At 46.0% G+C, this 12,522-nt stretch overlaps 1 protein-coding gene across 4 annotated transcripts in view; it reads left to right on the forward strand.

Annotated features, from left to right (window-relative positions):
* LOC141105851 (ovostatin-like) overlaps nt 1–12,522 on the forward strand; it is a 164,186-nt gene that overhangs the window by 48,464 nt on the left and 103,200 nt on the right. For all 4 annotated transcript variants that reach the window (XR_012235664.1, XM_073595994.1, XM_073595995.1 and 1 more), the window contains exons 5-9: nt 1,036–1,056; nt 2,822–2,990; nt 3,276–3,360; nt 5,110–5,236; nt 10,812–10,926. Coding sequence is in view for 3 of the 4 variants with exons in the window: in XM_073595994.1 (XP_073452095.1) it covers nt 1,036–1,056; nt 2,822–2,990; nt 3,276–3,360; nt 5,110–5,236; nt 10,812–10,926 (517 nt within the window). In the remaining variant the exon portion in view is untranslated. The remainder of the gene's footprint in view (nt 1–1,035; nt 1,057–2,821; nt 2,991–3,275; nt 3,361–5,109; nt 5,237–10,811; nt 10,927–12,522) is intronic.

Below are 12,522 nucleotides of genomic sequence, written 5' to 3' on the forward strand. Positions count from 1 at the left end.
TCCACATAGGCAGAGGAACAAAGGAACGCACAGAGCTGTATTATGAATAAGACAAGCTCTCTGCTTATCTACCTCTAAGCTCCCTCCCTGACACAAATTTTCAGCTGCTGTTATCTCATATGTCGGTGAACTTGTCAGAAGTGACTCTGCTGATAACAGAGGAACGAAGCAGCAGAAAGGCATGGCACTTAGAGATTTGGAGAGGGATAAGTAAACACTACAGATACATGTGCCTAGGTCAAATTTCATGAATGTGTTTACAACCACTTTAAAGCTGGATACACACTGTACAATTTTCTGTAGATTTTTTTTTTTTTCAGATTCACCAAAACCCATATAATATGAGGTCAAACCTTTAAAAGTGTTACTAAACCCACAACCGTAAAATCAGTCTATATATGCAGCATAGCATGCTTGTTATACTCACTGTGGAACTTAAGGGGTTAATCCTCTGCATTGTGTAAAGGCTGTTTTTATCCTGTATGCATAGATTCTCCCCCTCCTGCACGATCTATCAGGGGAAGGCCAGCTAACACAGGCAGGGTAGCCGACCTGCAGATACTCAGTTGTGTCTTTTATGCTGTAGAGAACATTTACTTGTTCTCAGAGCTAGCCAGGTCACACGATATTGACATCACACATGTGAGCGTGTATACAGGCTGTAGTGGAAATCTCCTCCTACCTGAACTCTCAGCACTGGACAAATCTGTGCAGTTTATCATGTAACCGTGGTATACAGATCATCCAAAAAGGTATATAGTGGCAGTATTTTAATGTAAAAAAGATGTTTAAGCTGTGGACACTGTGGGGAGGGGAACTATTTTAATATTACAGTGTTTAGTAACATTTTAAGAGTTTTAATTTGTATGCAATCAGGCAGGCCCTTGCACTACATGGCTTTGGTAAATCTAAAGGAAATCTGACAACAAAAGTTGTATAGTGTGTATGGGGCCTAATTCTCTGCAACAGCATATGCAAAATGTATGACTATCAATCCATTCATCTAACTTTTTTTTTTTTTTTTCTTCTCTTTAGTTCCCTGAAATCTATGTAATGGTAAGGAAAACAAATAGGATTAAATTGTTTTGTGAGCACAATCTGATGCAAACTTTCTAAATACTTTGTAGTTAAAATTTAAGGTTAATCGGTAGAGAATGCTACTCTTCTTAGCATTGTAACAGAAGTCAATGATTTGGTCAACTTATGTCAAAGACAAAAAACAACCAGTTCTCCTGTGAAGAAGTTTCCATGTTTAATTGACCACCTCCTCCTTCCTACTACTCAACTAATATTTTCAGGAAAAATCTAATGCATACATTTTCCTCTGCAGTTACACCTAAAGCATTGAAAACATGACAGGAGCTTAAACTCTTCCTTACTGTATGGCTTTAAATCAGGAATCTTCAAACTACGGCCCTCCAGCTGTTGCGGAACTACACATCCCATGAGGCATTGTAAAACTCTGACATTCACAGACATGACTAGACATGATGGGAATTGTAGTTCCTGAACAACTGGAGGGCCGTAGTTTGAAGACCCCTGCTTTAAATACTTACCCTTGTAATGTTCTGCATGGTTATTGGGCCCTTGTTGGTGTACAGCAGCCTTTCTTTTTACCCCAGAGGAACCCTTGAAATGTTTCAGGTCTTGGGGACCCCTGCTAAAACCAGACCATCGGTCAATAGAATAAGGGCCCTTACATTGTTGATCAGTAGGAAGAATGCCCCATCTAGTGATCAGAATGCCAACATTACAGACTGCTAAAAAATCAATGGTCTCATGCTACTGGCTCTGCCAAATGGCATTGGACCCAGGACTATGCAAGCACCATCAGATGGAGTCAGTCAGCTGCAGGTCAGTGAACACTAGCAACCTCTGGCCAAAGCCTGGTTGAGAATGATGTACAGTGTAATAATAGGAAAGTGACCTGTATAATATGGGGAAAATGACCAGCCATATGGTACCCAAAATACTCTAGTACAGTTTTTTTTTTTTCAAATAAACATTGTAGCATGGTATAATAAGCTGACAGACAACTGATGCCTAGAGAAATGTGGCTCTACCAAGTGCAAAAAAATCAGTGGTGAAATTGCAAAGGTAGTAAAGGATAACATTTTGTACTGCTGTTGCAATATAACACAGTATAATGAATAAGCTAAATGTTTGGCCTTAGGAGTTGGATTACACTTACGCTTTCATAGTAAAGGATAGGCTGACAAGTTCCAAAACTAAAAACAGCAGGAAGATGAGTGCCAATGGCATGCTTGGTAGGGCACAAGAGGAGAAAGGTGAGGGGAGAGAGACTGGGGGAAGGTGAGCAAGCCAAAGAAAAAGTAGACCTAAAATAAACACATCTTAGGCATTACACCACAAAGAGAAGGGGAAAAAAAGGGGTGGGGGGGGGAAGACAGGAATAGCAAGAGGAAAGTGACTTAACAGGTTCCCTACATTATAGGGACCCGGTATTGAAGAAAGGTGCAGGGCTAATTAAGGAATGGGGGTTAAAGGCTAGAAGCATACAGTGGTTTACCCATGGAGACCAGATAATGTTAAGTGTGTTCAGTTTCTTCTCCTGAAGAGTAGCCAACAAAATATTTGTTTCAACTACATTTGGAAGCACAGAAAAGTCTTGCCCCATGACATGATGATCACAAAATGTGTTTGTGGACACCTTGGGAGTATCTGCTGCTGATGTTTATCTCCCAACATCCTTTTTTATTAATCTTGCCTATTAACTGATCATGTTATCTATGGTCTTGCTAGAGTAAATCATATGCTGTGTCTCTTACAGAAGTTTAACTGCCTGAATTTCCCATTTTAGGATCCAGCTGGAAATCGGATACATCAATGGCTGGATCAGAGTACGATGGGATCATTCCTGTACCTAAGTTTCACAATGCTCGATGACCCAGATCTTGGAGATTTTCAGATCGTAGCTAACAGACAATCTGGTACCCCAGTTACTAAATCTATCAAGGCTGAGCAGTATGGTATGTATGACTGGTGATTTCTTTTGAGCAGTACTGTTGGGGGAAGCCAGTGGCAGCTTTTTCCATTGCACATCATGGCAGACTTGCCTTTGGGTTTGCCTCCACCCCCAGCACTGACCACTTTGTACTCTCCCTCAGCCTTTTGTAATTTTCTGCCATCTTCTCTGCTTAAACTCTAGCTTTTTTTTTTTTTTTTTTTTTTTTTAACCTTTGGGTTGCCACTGATGCCTGAAGTTAACCAACACAGATAAATAACTTTTTTTTTTTTTTTTTTTTTTATTCCAGCTTTGCCCAAGTTTAGCCTAATGCTGAAAGCTCCCAATAGTGTAACCATCCTGGACAAGAATATTTCTGTCGAAGTGAATGCCAGGTAGGTTAACCAACACACTTGTAGTTAAAAGGATTTTTTTTTTTGCCCATGAATGTTTATTTAGCTCTTGACACTTGTTGGTCATTGCATCCTAATCCATGCTTATTTTCCGATCAATGTCATGGATAGAAGAGGCCACCAGGGGCAGCAGTAAACCCTTGAAGAACAAATTACATGAAGCCTGTTCATTTTCAGTTTATCTCTTATTCAGAGTAACTAGCCAGTATTAACTGTGTAGGAAACTTGGATAGATGTTTCTTTTGTGTTCTTGTCCTTCATCACCTTAATTTCCTATTTTCCCAACTTTATTTATCTTGGGTGCAGTAGATGTTAAAACGGTAGTAAATCTAAAAACAAACATTTAAAATTGCAGCCCAGCAATTCAGCGCTGCCTCCCTAATCCATGCGCCCAGACGCATAAATTCTAATGGGGTGTGTTTTTTTTTTTTTTTTTTTTTTTAGAAGCACATGATTAGAGCCAGAGGCTCTAATTGGCTTCAAAAAAAGGTGGGCTCTGCAGCCCGAGCCCATCCAATTGTGTGACGACAATATTCGCTATTGTCTTCCCGATTCTCATCGCGGGTCCTGAGACCCGATTGGCCGAGAGGAGAAGCGATCCTATTGGCCGCCAAGGAGGAGGGAGGGAGGAGACGCAAAGCTACCTAGAGGAAGCCTGCGACTTAGATGGGGTAAGTGCGGGGCTGGTGACCAACCGGGTGGGGTGGGTGTCAGCGGGTAGATTGCCGCCCCCTCAAAAATATACCGCCACTGCTAGTCATCACGAATGAACATAATTTGGTTGATTTACTAAGGCAAATAGACTGTGCAGTTGCTTCAGACCTTAGTAAGTGAGGTAAAGCTTCACTTTGCAAAAAATCACATGCAAGGACATTTTTTAATGATTGGATGATGGAAGTCAGCAGAGTTTCTGCTCATTTACTAAGCTCTGGAGCAACTGCACTTTGCAAAGTGCACAGTCTATTTGCCTTTAGTAAATCAACCCCAGTGGTGAGTGTGTTCATTTAGAAAAGGAAGGCGCTGGTAAATTATATATTTGATAACCCCTTCCCCCACTCTCCATCCTGACACATTCCCTGTGGGGCAGGGGGCTAACATGGGGAAGCCTAGGCAGTAGGGGGAATCAGCACCACATGTAGTGATTGGGGTGTGCCCAGGCACACCAGGCACAACCCCTGCACATGCCTATGGTGACTGCATTTTGTTTAGGCTCTTTTGCCTTTTATTTTCACCAGGTAATCTAGGCAGTAAGCATCCCCCCCCCAAACTTTAATAGGCCAGGCTGTCTAGACAAAGTAGCAGATATTATACAATATTGCTAAAATACCCACATTTTCTGCTTATTGCTACTACACTGCTTGAACTTGCTGTACTCATGTTTTAGTATTACTTGGAGCTTACTTTGTTCTGTTCTTATACTATTCTCTGAGATGACAAATAAAAACTGTTATTTGAAAAAAAAATACCCACATTTTCAATAGTTTAGTGCAAGATATGAACTTACCACCACCCTTTTCCCTGAAATTGCAAAGATCTGTGGCTGCGCTCCACACTGCCAATCTCCAGACTATCTGCACCAGACAGCCCTAGTGAGTGGGGTGGAACTTGTATTAGTTCCCTTAAGTTTGTGTTTAGAAATATTTAAACACCAGAACACAGATTGGTTCTAACCTGTCAACAGACAACCTTTCAAGATCAGTGTGCAGAACTAAGCCGTATTCGTTTTCCCAGGTACACATATGATCAGGGGGTTCCAGGACAAATATCGGGCAGATTGTGCAGACCGCCAACTAACTATTACAGAGGAAACGCCTGCAATTTGAGTCCTGATGGTATCTGTGTGCCATTCACTGGAACGGTGAGATCCAACTGCAATCATTATTATTATTATTATTATTATTATTATTATTATTATTATTATTATTATTATTATTATACAGGATGTATATAGCGCCAACAGTTTACGTAGCACTTTACAACTTGCAAATGTTTAAACTTTTTCACATTTCTCTTCCTTACTTTCCAAAATAGCTGCATTTTATGATTTTGATTCATTAAGATCATGTGCCACACCAACCCATAACAATTGTTCCTACTGTACCTTGTAATGACAAATGACACAAATCGTGGTGGATGTACAATGTAATTCAAAGTTAATTGTACCCCCCCCCCCATGCACCTCTTCAGTATGCTGCAATGCTCCTGTGTTGTAGCCCACCACAGAGATACAGGTAGACTGTGTGTGTGTGTGTGTGTGTGTGTGGGGGGGGGGGGGGGGGGGAGGTGGTGGGTGGGGGGGGGAAATCATGCAACGCCTGTTTTTTGTGACTACTCATTAAAAATGAATGTGCTGCTTAACACAACACTTTATGCAGAACATACTCACTGCATTATAGTCTGAATGGTTCCTTGCAATATAAACTGTAATTATTGCGACTGTGTGGGTTTTTATAAACGATGATGTACAGAGAGCTGTTGCACAATTTCTCATCTGCTTCAAAGGGCTTTCTTAAAGTCTGGGGTTCTCAAACTTTTAAAGAGTGCAGGCCACTTAAAAAGGCATAGTTACCAACATTGTAAAAAAAAATGTGGGACACTTTTGTGGCTGTAGGCGGAGCTGTCCAATAATTAGGGGGCGGGGCATTCACCAGCAGGCGTGGCCTATCAAAAACAGACAAGTGCGGCGCGCGAAGCGCGCCGCGCCGAAAATGGGCGTGGTTTATGCGAAATTGTGGGCGTGGCTTAAATGGGCGTGGCTCTAGAGGGTGTGGTTAGAGTCTGAAATGAATGAGGGATGGAGAGGGGGGGAGAGGGGGAGAGAGAGGGAAATGACGGGACAGCAGCCCCAGATCCTACACAATAAAAATATGTGTATTCTAGAAAGTTTAACAATCAGCAGATAAAGATACTCCAAACACCTGGTGTTAATGCTTCAATCATCCCGGCACCATGGTTGTTATGGTGTCAGGATGATTGAAGCGCATTATTTCTATTATTACATTGTAATATAAAATGAAATCATTCAACTCACCATAATGCAGAATCAGTGGGATCTCTGAGCGTGTCACCTGCCACGTCGCCTGCCACCAGCCGTCCGTCCTTGCTTCAGATGTCCGAGCAGAGTCCGTCCTTGCATCAGGTGCCCCCAGCGGAGCCCCCCTCACACCAGGAGTCCCCGGCGGAGCCCCCCTCACATCAGAAGTCCCCAGCGGAGCCCCCCTCACATCAAGAGTCCCCAGCGGAGCCCCCCTCACATCAGGAGTCCCCGGCGGAGCCCCCCTCACATCAGGAGTCCCCGGCGGAGCTCCCCTCACACCAGGAGTCCCCGGCGGAGCCCCCCTCACACCAGGAGTCCCCAGCGGAGCCCCCCTCACACCAGGAGTCCCCGGCGGAGCCCCCCTCACACCAGGAGTCCCCGGCGGAGCCCCCCTCACACCAGGAGTCCCCGGCGGAGCCCCCCTCACACCAGGAGTCCCCGGCGGAGCCCCCCTCACACCAGGAGTCCCCGGCGGAGCCCCCCCTCACACCAGGAGTCCCCGGCGGAGCCCCCCCTCACATCAGAAGTCCCCGGCGGAGCCCCCCCTCACATCAGAAGTCCCCGGCGGAGCTCCCCCTCACATCAGGAGTCCCCGGCGGAGCCCCCCTCACATCAGGAGTCCCCGGCGGAGCCCCCCCTCACATCAGGAGTCCCCGGCGGAACCCCCCCTCACATCAGGTGTCCCCAGTGCCCCCGCCTCACATCAGGTGTCCCCAGTGCCCCCCCCCTCACATCAGGTGTCCCCAGTGCCCCCCCCCACTCACATCAGGTGTCCCCCCCTCACATCAGGTGTCCCCAGTGCCCCCCCCCTCACATCAGGTGTCCCCAGTGCCCCCCCCTCACATCAGGTGTCCCCCCCTCACATCAGGTGTCCCCCCCTCACATCAGGTGTCCCCCCCTCACATCAGGTGTCCCCCCCTCACATCAGGTGTCCCCAGTGCCCTCCCCCCCTCACATCAGGTGTCCCCAGTGCCCCCCCACTCACATCAGGTGTCCCCAGTGCCCCCCCCTCACATCAGGTGTCCCCAGTGCCCCCCCTCACATCAGGTGTCCCCCCCCCCCCTCACATCAGGTGTCCCCAGTGCCCCCCCCCTCACATCAGGTGTCCCCCCCCCTCACATCAGGTGTCCCCAGTGCCCCCCCCACTCACATCAGGTGTCCCCAGTGCCCCCCCCCACTCACATCAGGTGTCCCCAGTGCCCCCCCCACTCACATCAGGTGTCCCCTGTGCCCCCCCCACTCACATCAGGTGTCCCACAGCGGTGCGCGCGCTCACCCCCCACCTAGAACCCCCGCCCCTTTCCATAACAGACTGGCAGCGGGGCGGGGGGTAGGCGGGGCGAGGCGGAGCGGGGCGGGCCGGGGCGAGGCGGGCCGAGGCGGGGCGGGCCGAGGCAGGCCGAGGCGGAGCGGGGCGGGCCGAGGCGGAGCGGGGCAGGGGGTGGGCGGCGACGCAGAAGCTTCGTCTAGCCCCCCCCCCCAGCCGTCTTCCTGAACTCCAACAAAATGGCGGCCGGCGGAGACAATGTCTCCGCCGGCCGCCGACCTCTAGCGGCGGCGGCGGCGGTTTCAAAAACCGGAACCGAATTTTTCGGGACATTTCCCGGGACGCCACAAATCCGGGAATGAAGTCCAAGTCCCGGGAATGTCCCGGGAAATTCGGGACAGTTGGCAGCTATGAAAAGGTTGTAAAGCCTTAAGGTTTTTCACCTTAATGCAAACCTTCTGTGCTGTAGCCTGATCCGATCCAGCGATTGTGCACAAGCCCAGCAGCTCCAGCTGCTGTCTCTCTCCTCATTCGACAGATTGATAGCAGCAGGAACCATTGGGGTTGATTTACTAAAGGCAAATGGACCATGCACTTTGCAGTGCAGTTGCACTCTGCAAGTACGATTGCTCCAGAACTTGGTAAATGTGTAAAAGCTTCGCTGACTTCCATCATCTAATCATGTGCAAGCAAAAATGCACATGATTGGGTTTTCTTTGCAAAGTTAAAGGGTAAGTTCACCTTTACAGAAAAACCTGTAAGGTGTACTTACACTGGACCCCCTCCCCCCGGGTCCTGCTGTCCTGGACCGCGGCAATTTCCTGTTCTAAGCCAGGAGTCCAGGGCTTAGAAATCCTCTGAGCTGAATGTTCTAAACGTACCTCGTCAGGAGGGACATTTTGGAGCATTCTAATTAGTCACATGGGCGGTGCCAACCAATCAGCAGCCGCATAGCCCATCCTGTCAGCTATGGAGAAGACGTGTGGATGCCGAGGAGATTTCTAAGCCCCGGACTCCTGACACGAATATACCGGGGCTTAGAACGGGAGATTGCTGCGGTCCTGGTCAGTCAGGGCGGGGGAGGAGGGGGTCCTGTGTAAGTTCACCTTACAGATTTTTCTGTAAAGGTGAACTTACACCAAATATCCTTATTTTCTGTGAGACCAATCCCTGTTAGATGTTTATGTTTTGTCTTTAAAGTGGATGTAAACCCATTCTGTAGGCTTGTACCTACAGGTAAGCCTATCATAAGGCTTACCTGCAGGTACTATGAATATCGCCTAAACCTTCACTGTTTAGGAGATATTCACACTTCATGCAGCCGGTGAAGTCACCAGTGCATGCACTCTGAAGGGACGGTATACCCGTGCCATCCCTACAGATCTCTGTGTGCATGCATGGGAGTGACCTCATCGTGGCGCGGCCAAACAAACGGTCGGAGTACTCAAACCCGGAAGGAAGACCAGGTGAAGATGGAAGCGTTTGTCAGAGCGCACAGTGCGGTGGTGTAGGGCTTCATTCTAAGGCAAGTACAGTATTTCATAATGTGCTAGTATGCGATGCATCTGCTTTAACCACTTCAGCCCCCTAAGGACCGGGCCATTTTTTGCGATACGGCACTGTATTCCTTTAACTGACAATTGCGCGGTCGTGCGATGCTCTACCCAAAGAAAATGTTTGTGGTTTTTTTTTTTTCCCCACAAATATAGCTTTCTTTTGGTGGTGTTCAATCACCTCTGTGGTTTTTATTTTTTGCGCAATAAACAAAGACAATTTTGATTAAAAAAAATATATTTTTTACTTTTTGCTATAAAACACATACAATAAAAAATAAAAAAAAAAGTCCAAATTTCTTCATCAATTTAGGCCAATATGTATTCTGCTACATATTTTTGGTAAAAAAAATCCCAATAAGCGTATATTGATTGGTTTGCGCAAACGTTAAAGGGGGTATATTTATGGCATTTTATTTATTTATTTTTTTTTTTTACTTGTAATGTCGACATTGCAACGGACAGATCGGACACCTAGCTGACACTTTTTTTGATACTTTTTTTGGGAACCAGTGACAAACATTACAGTGATCAGTGTTTAAAATATACGCTGACACTGTATAAATGACACTGACAGGGGTTAACATCAGGGGCGATCAAGGGGTTAAGTGTATTCCCTAATTGTGCTTTCTTACTGTGGGGGGGGGGGGGGGGGGCTCGCTGCATGGACACACTGATCCGTGTTCCTGATTAGCAGAAACACTAGATCAGTGTCCATGCCTGAAAGCACAGCGGGCTGCTTGTTTACATCGGCAGACCGCCGTTTTTGTCTCTGTGGGGAGCAATCGCGGGTGGCTGGCAGACATCGCGCCCGCCAAGCCCACTAATTGGCTCCTCCTGTGGCCAATCAGTGGCTATTGACCAGAATCACGTACAGGTACGTGATTTGCGCAATAGAGCCGCCTTGCCGCGGCATATGTACTAGTTATCGTACTACTACTGTAGTAGTGCAATAAACTTTTTTTTATTAAGCAAAAATAAAATTACACATAATGCATGCACATGCTCCTGGAATTACACCAAGCTTGTCACACAATTGTGAGAATTCACCTTCAGAACCCCTGTATAGATGCCACTAGATGTAATCCTCTTTGCTAAAGGCTCCTCTCCCCGTGTCTCTGTGATAAGAGTCGGGATCCAGCTGCAACAGGATTTTGGAGTAGAGCAGCATGCACCCGAATGAGGCTATGCGGGTTGCCATAGGTTTCAGGTTGTGGGTCCACATCAGACGGGCCATGGGTTGAGCATGCCTGCTTTTACAGCACTCTGTTTGGGACATTGTTGCTGGCTCGTTCTGTAAGGTGATACCAGCCTTCAGGTGGTGTTTCAGTTTGTCTGACCTTTTTTTTATATTTATTTATTTATTTTTTTGTTTTTTTTGTTTTTAATGTTTTTATATATGCTATCAGGCATTGTGCCTACCATTTTCCTTTTCATTTAATCCCCATACATTGCCTATTCTAGGTGCCCCTCTGACCCTGGTTTCCATTTTATTTATGGCTAACCCTTTTTTTTCTTGGCACAAATTTGGTTCTGACTTTTTTTTTTTTTTTTTTTTACCTTCTCTTCCCAATAGACCGATTCAGAGGGTACATTTAAAGGAAATGTTGATCTCTCAACATTCCAGCTTGACCGCTCAGGATACCTGATGACATTTAATATGCAGGCCACTCTGACAGAGCAGGGTACAAGTAAGTGAATGGTTTGCTATAATTGTTAATGTTGTAGCTACATAATTCGGTTAAAGCCTGTCACAAATTTAAAAAAAAAGTCTCAGGCTGGGATCACACCTATGCGAATTGGATGCAGGTTTCCCCCTCATCCAATTCGCATAGCAGGAGAATGTGACCGGCTCTCTATGGAGCCGGTTCACATATCTCCGGGGCGGCTGAGGAGCGCATTGCACAGAAATGCTGTGCATCTTTGGCTCCGTTTCAGGGCCAAATTCAGGCAAAGATTTTGCCCCGATTAATCCCTGAAACGGAGAACAGGGATGCACAGCATTGTTGTGCAATCTGAGCCGGTTTAGGTGTGAACCGAGCCTCAAGGAAGAATGTACAAGCGGTGGTCACTTGCACTGCACCCTGCAAATAGCACAGACAACCTTGCCTACAAAAGAAGTACTTGTGTACTGATCTGATAAAACCCTGAAATAATGCATTAAAGGTATGTATGTAGTATTACCGTGTAGGCCAACCTGCCATGTGAATGTTTGTTTGTATGGTTTTCCATGAGGATGCTATAGATAATAGTGTAACTGGGAAAAAAATATTGACTTTCATATTCTAATGAGTACATTTTTGGGTTTGCGGGCTATGTTGGATGTGTGCCAGGACTTTTCCAATCTAACCTTCAGTACTGGTTGCTTTGACCTTGTCAAAGATGTCAAATTTAACTCAATCTCGTTTAGACTGCTTTTGCCAATTATGCTATAAGAATGAATGGATATGCATTGGTTGTCTGTACTTGCCCACACAGCCAAATTTGACAGATATGCAGGGACGTGTACCCAGATGCACAGGATTTTAAATTAGGGGACTGCGTTTGTCCTGTGTACTTATCAGACTTGGCTGTGTATATAAGCCTTTACAGCCAATGCATATTTATTCACTTATATGGGCTGGCTGCATGCAGCTCGAGGTTGGTACAGAAAGATAAATGGCTCTTCACACTGTAAAGGGCAGAGTGCCCATGTGAATGAGCCCTAAAAATAAAAAGCTCATAATCGTAAGCACACTTCTTGATTTCCATTGTAACCTGCCATTTGACCATATACATGGACTGAATTGTCTTGGGACAGAACATTAGAATCCTTTCTGACACTGATGTTTCCACGTAGCTGAAATCGGTTATCTAAATGCCTAGGCATGTAGTGAATTTATTGGCATGACTATTGCAAAACAGATGATGCATACACCAATTGCTTTACCCGGCCAACCCAACTCCATTACCTTACCCTTTTCCATTAATGGAGACCACACCGTTTTGGAGTAAAATATTGGCCGTAGCAGCCCCTTAACAACTCAAATCAAATTTACATAACTATAAACAACATCTGTTAAACCACCTCAAATAGTTGCGTTGGTCTTTGCAGGACATCCCCCAGAATTACCATAACGATCATAACAATGCACTGCGGTACCTTTAACTGAAACTAGGCCTCCAGCTGACAAGCTAGCTCAGAGACAACCAAACCACTGACCGCAGGGCACCCTTTAACCAAATTCCAGCTAAACCAACGTTAGCTGGAATACCACCAAACGGGCCCATACCACCGATGGGTCCCG

Source organism: Aquarana catesbeiana, linkage group LG08, assembly GCF_042186555.1.
Source record: "Aquarana catesbeiana isolate 2022-GZ linkage group LG08, ASM4218655v1, whole genome shotgun sequence".
NCBI classification, from domain to species: domain Eukaryota; kingdom Metazoa; phylum Chordata; class Amphibia; order Anura; family Ranidae; genus Aquarana; species Aquarana catesbeiana.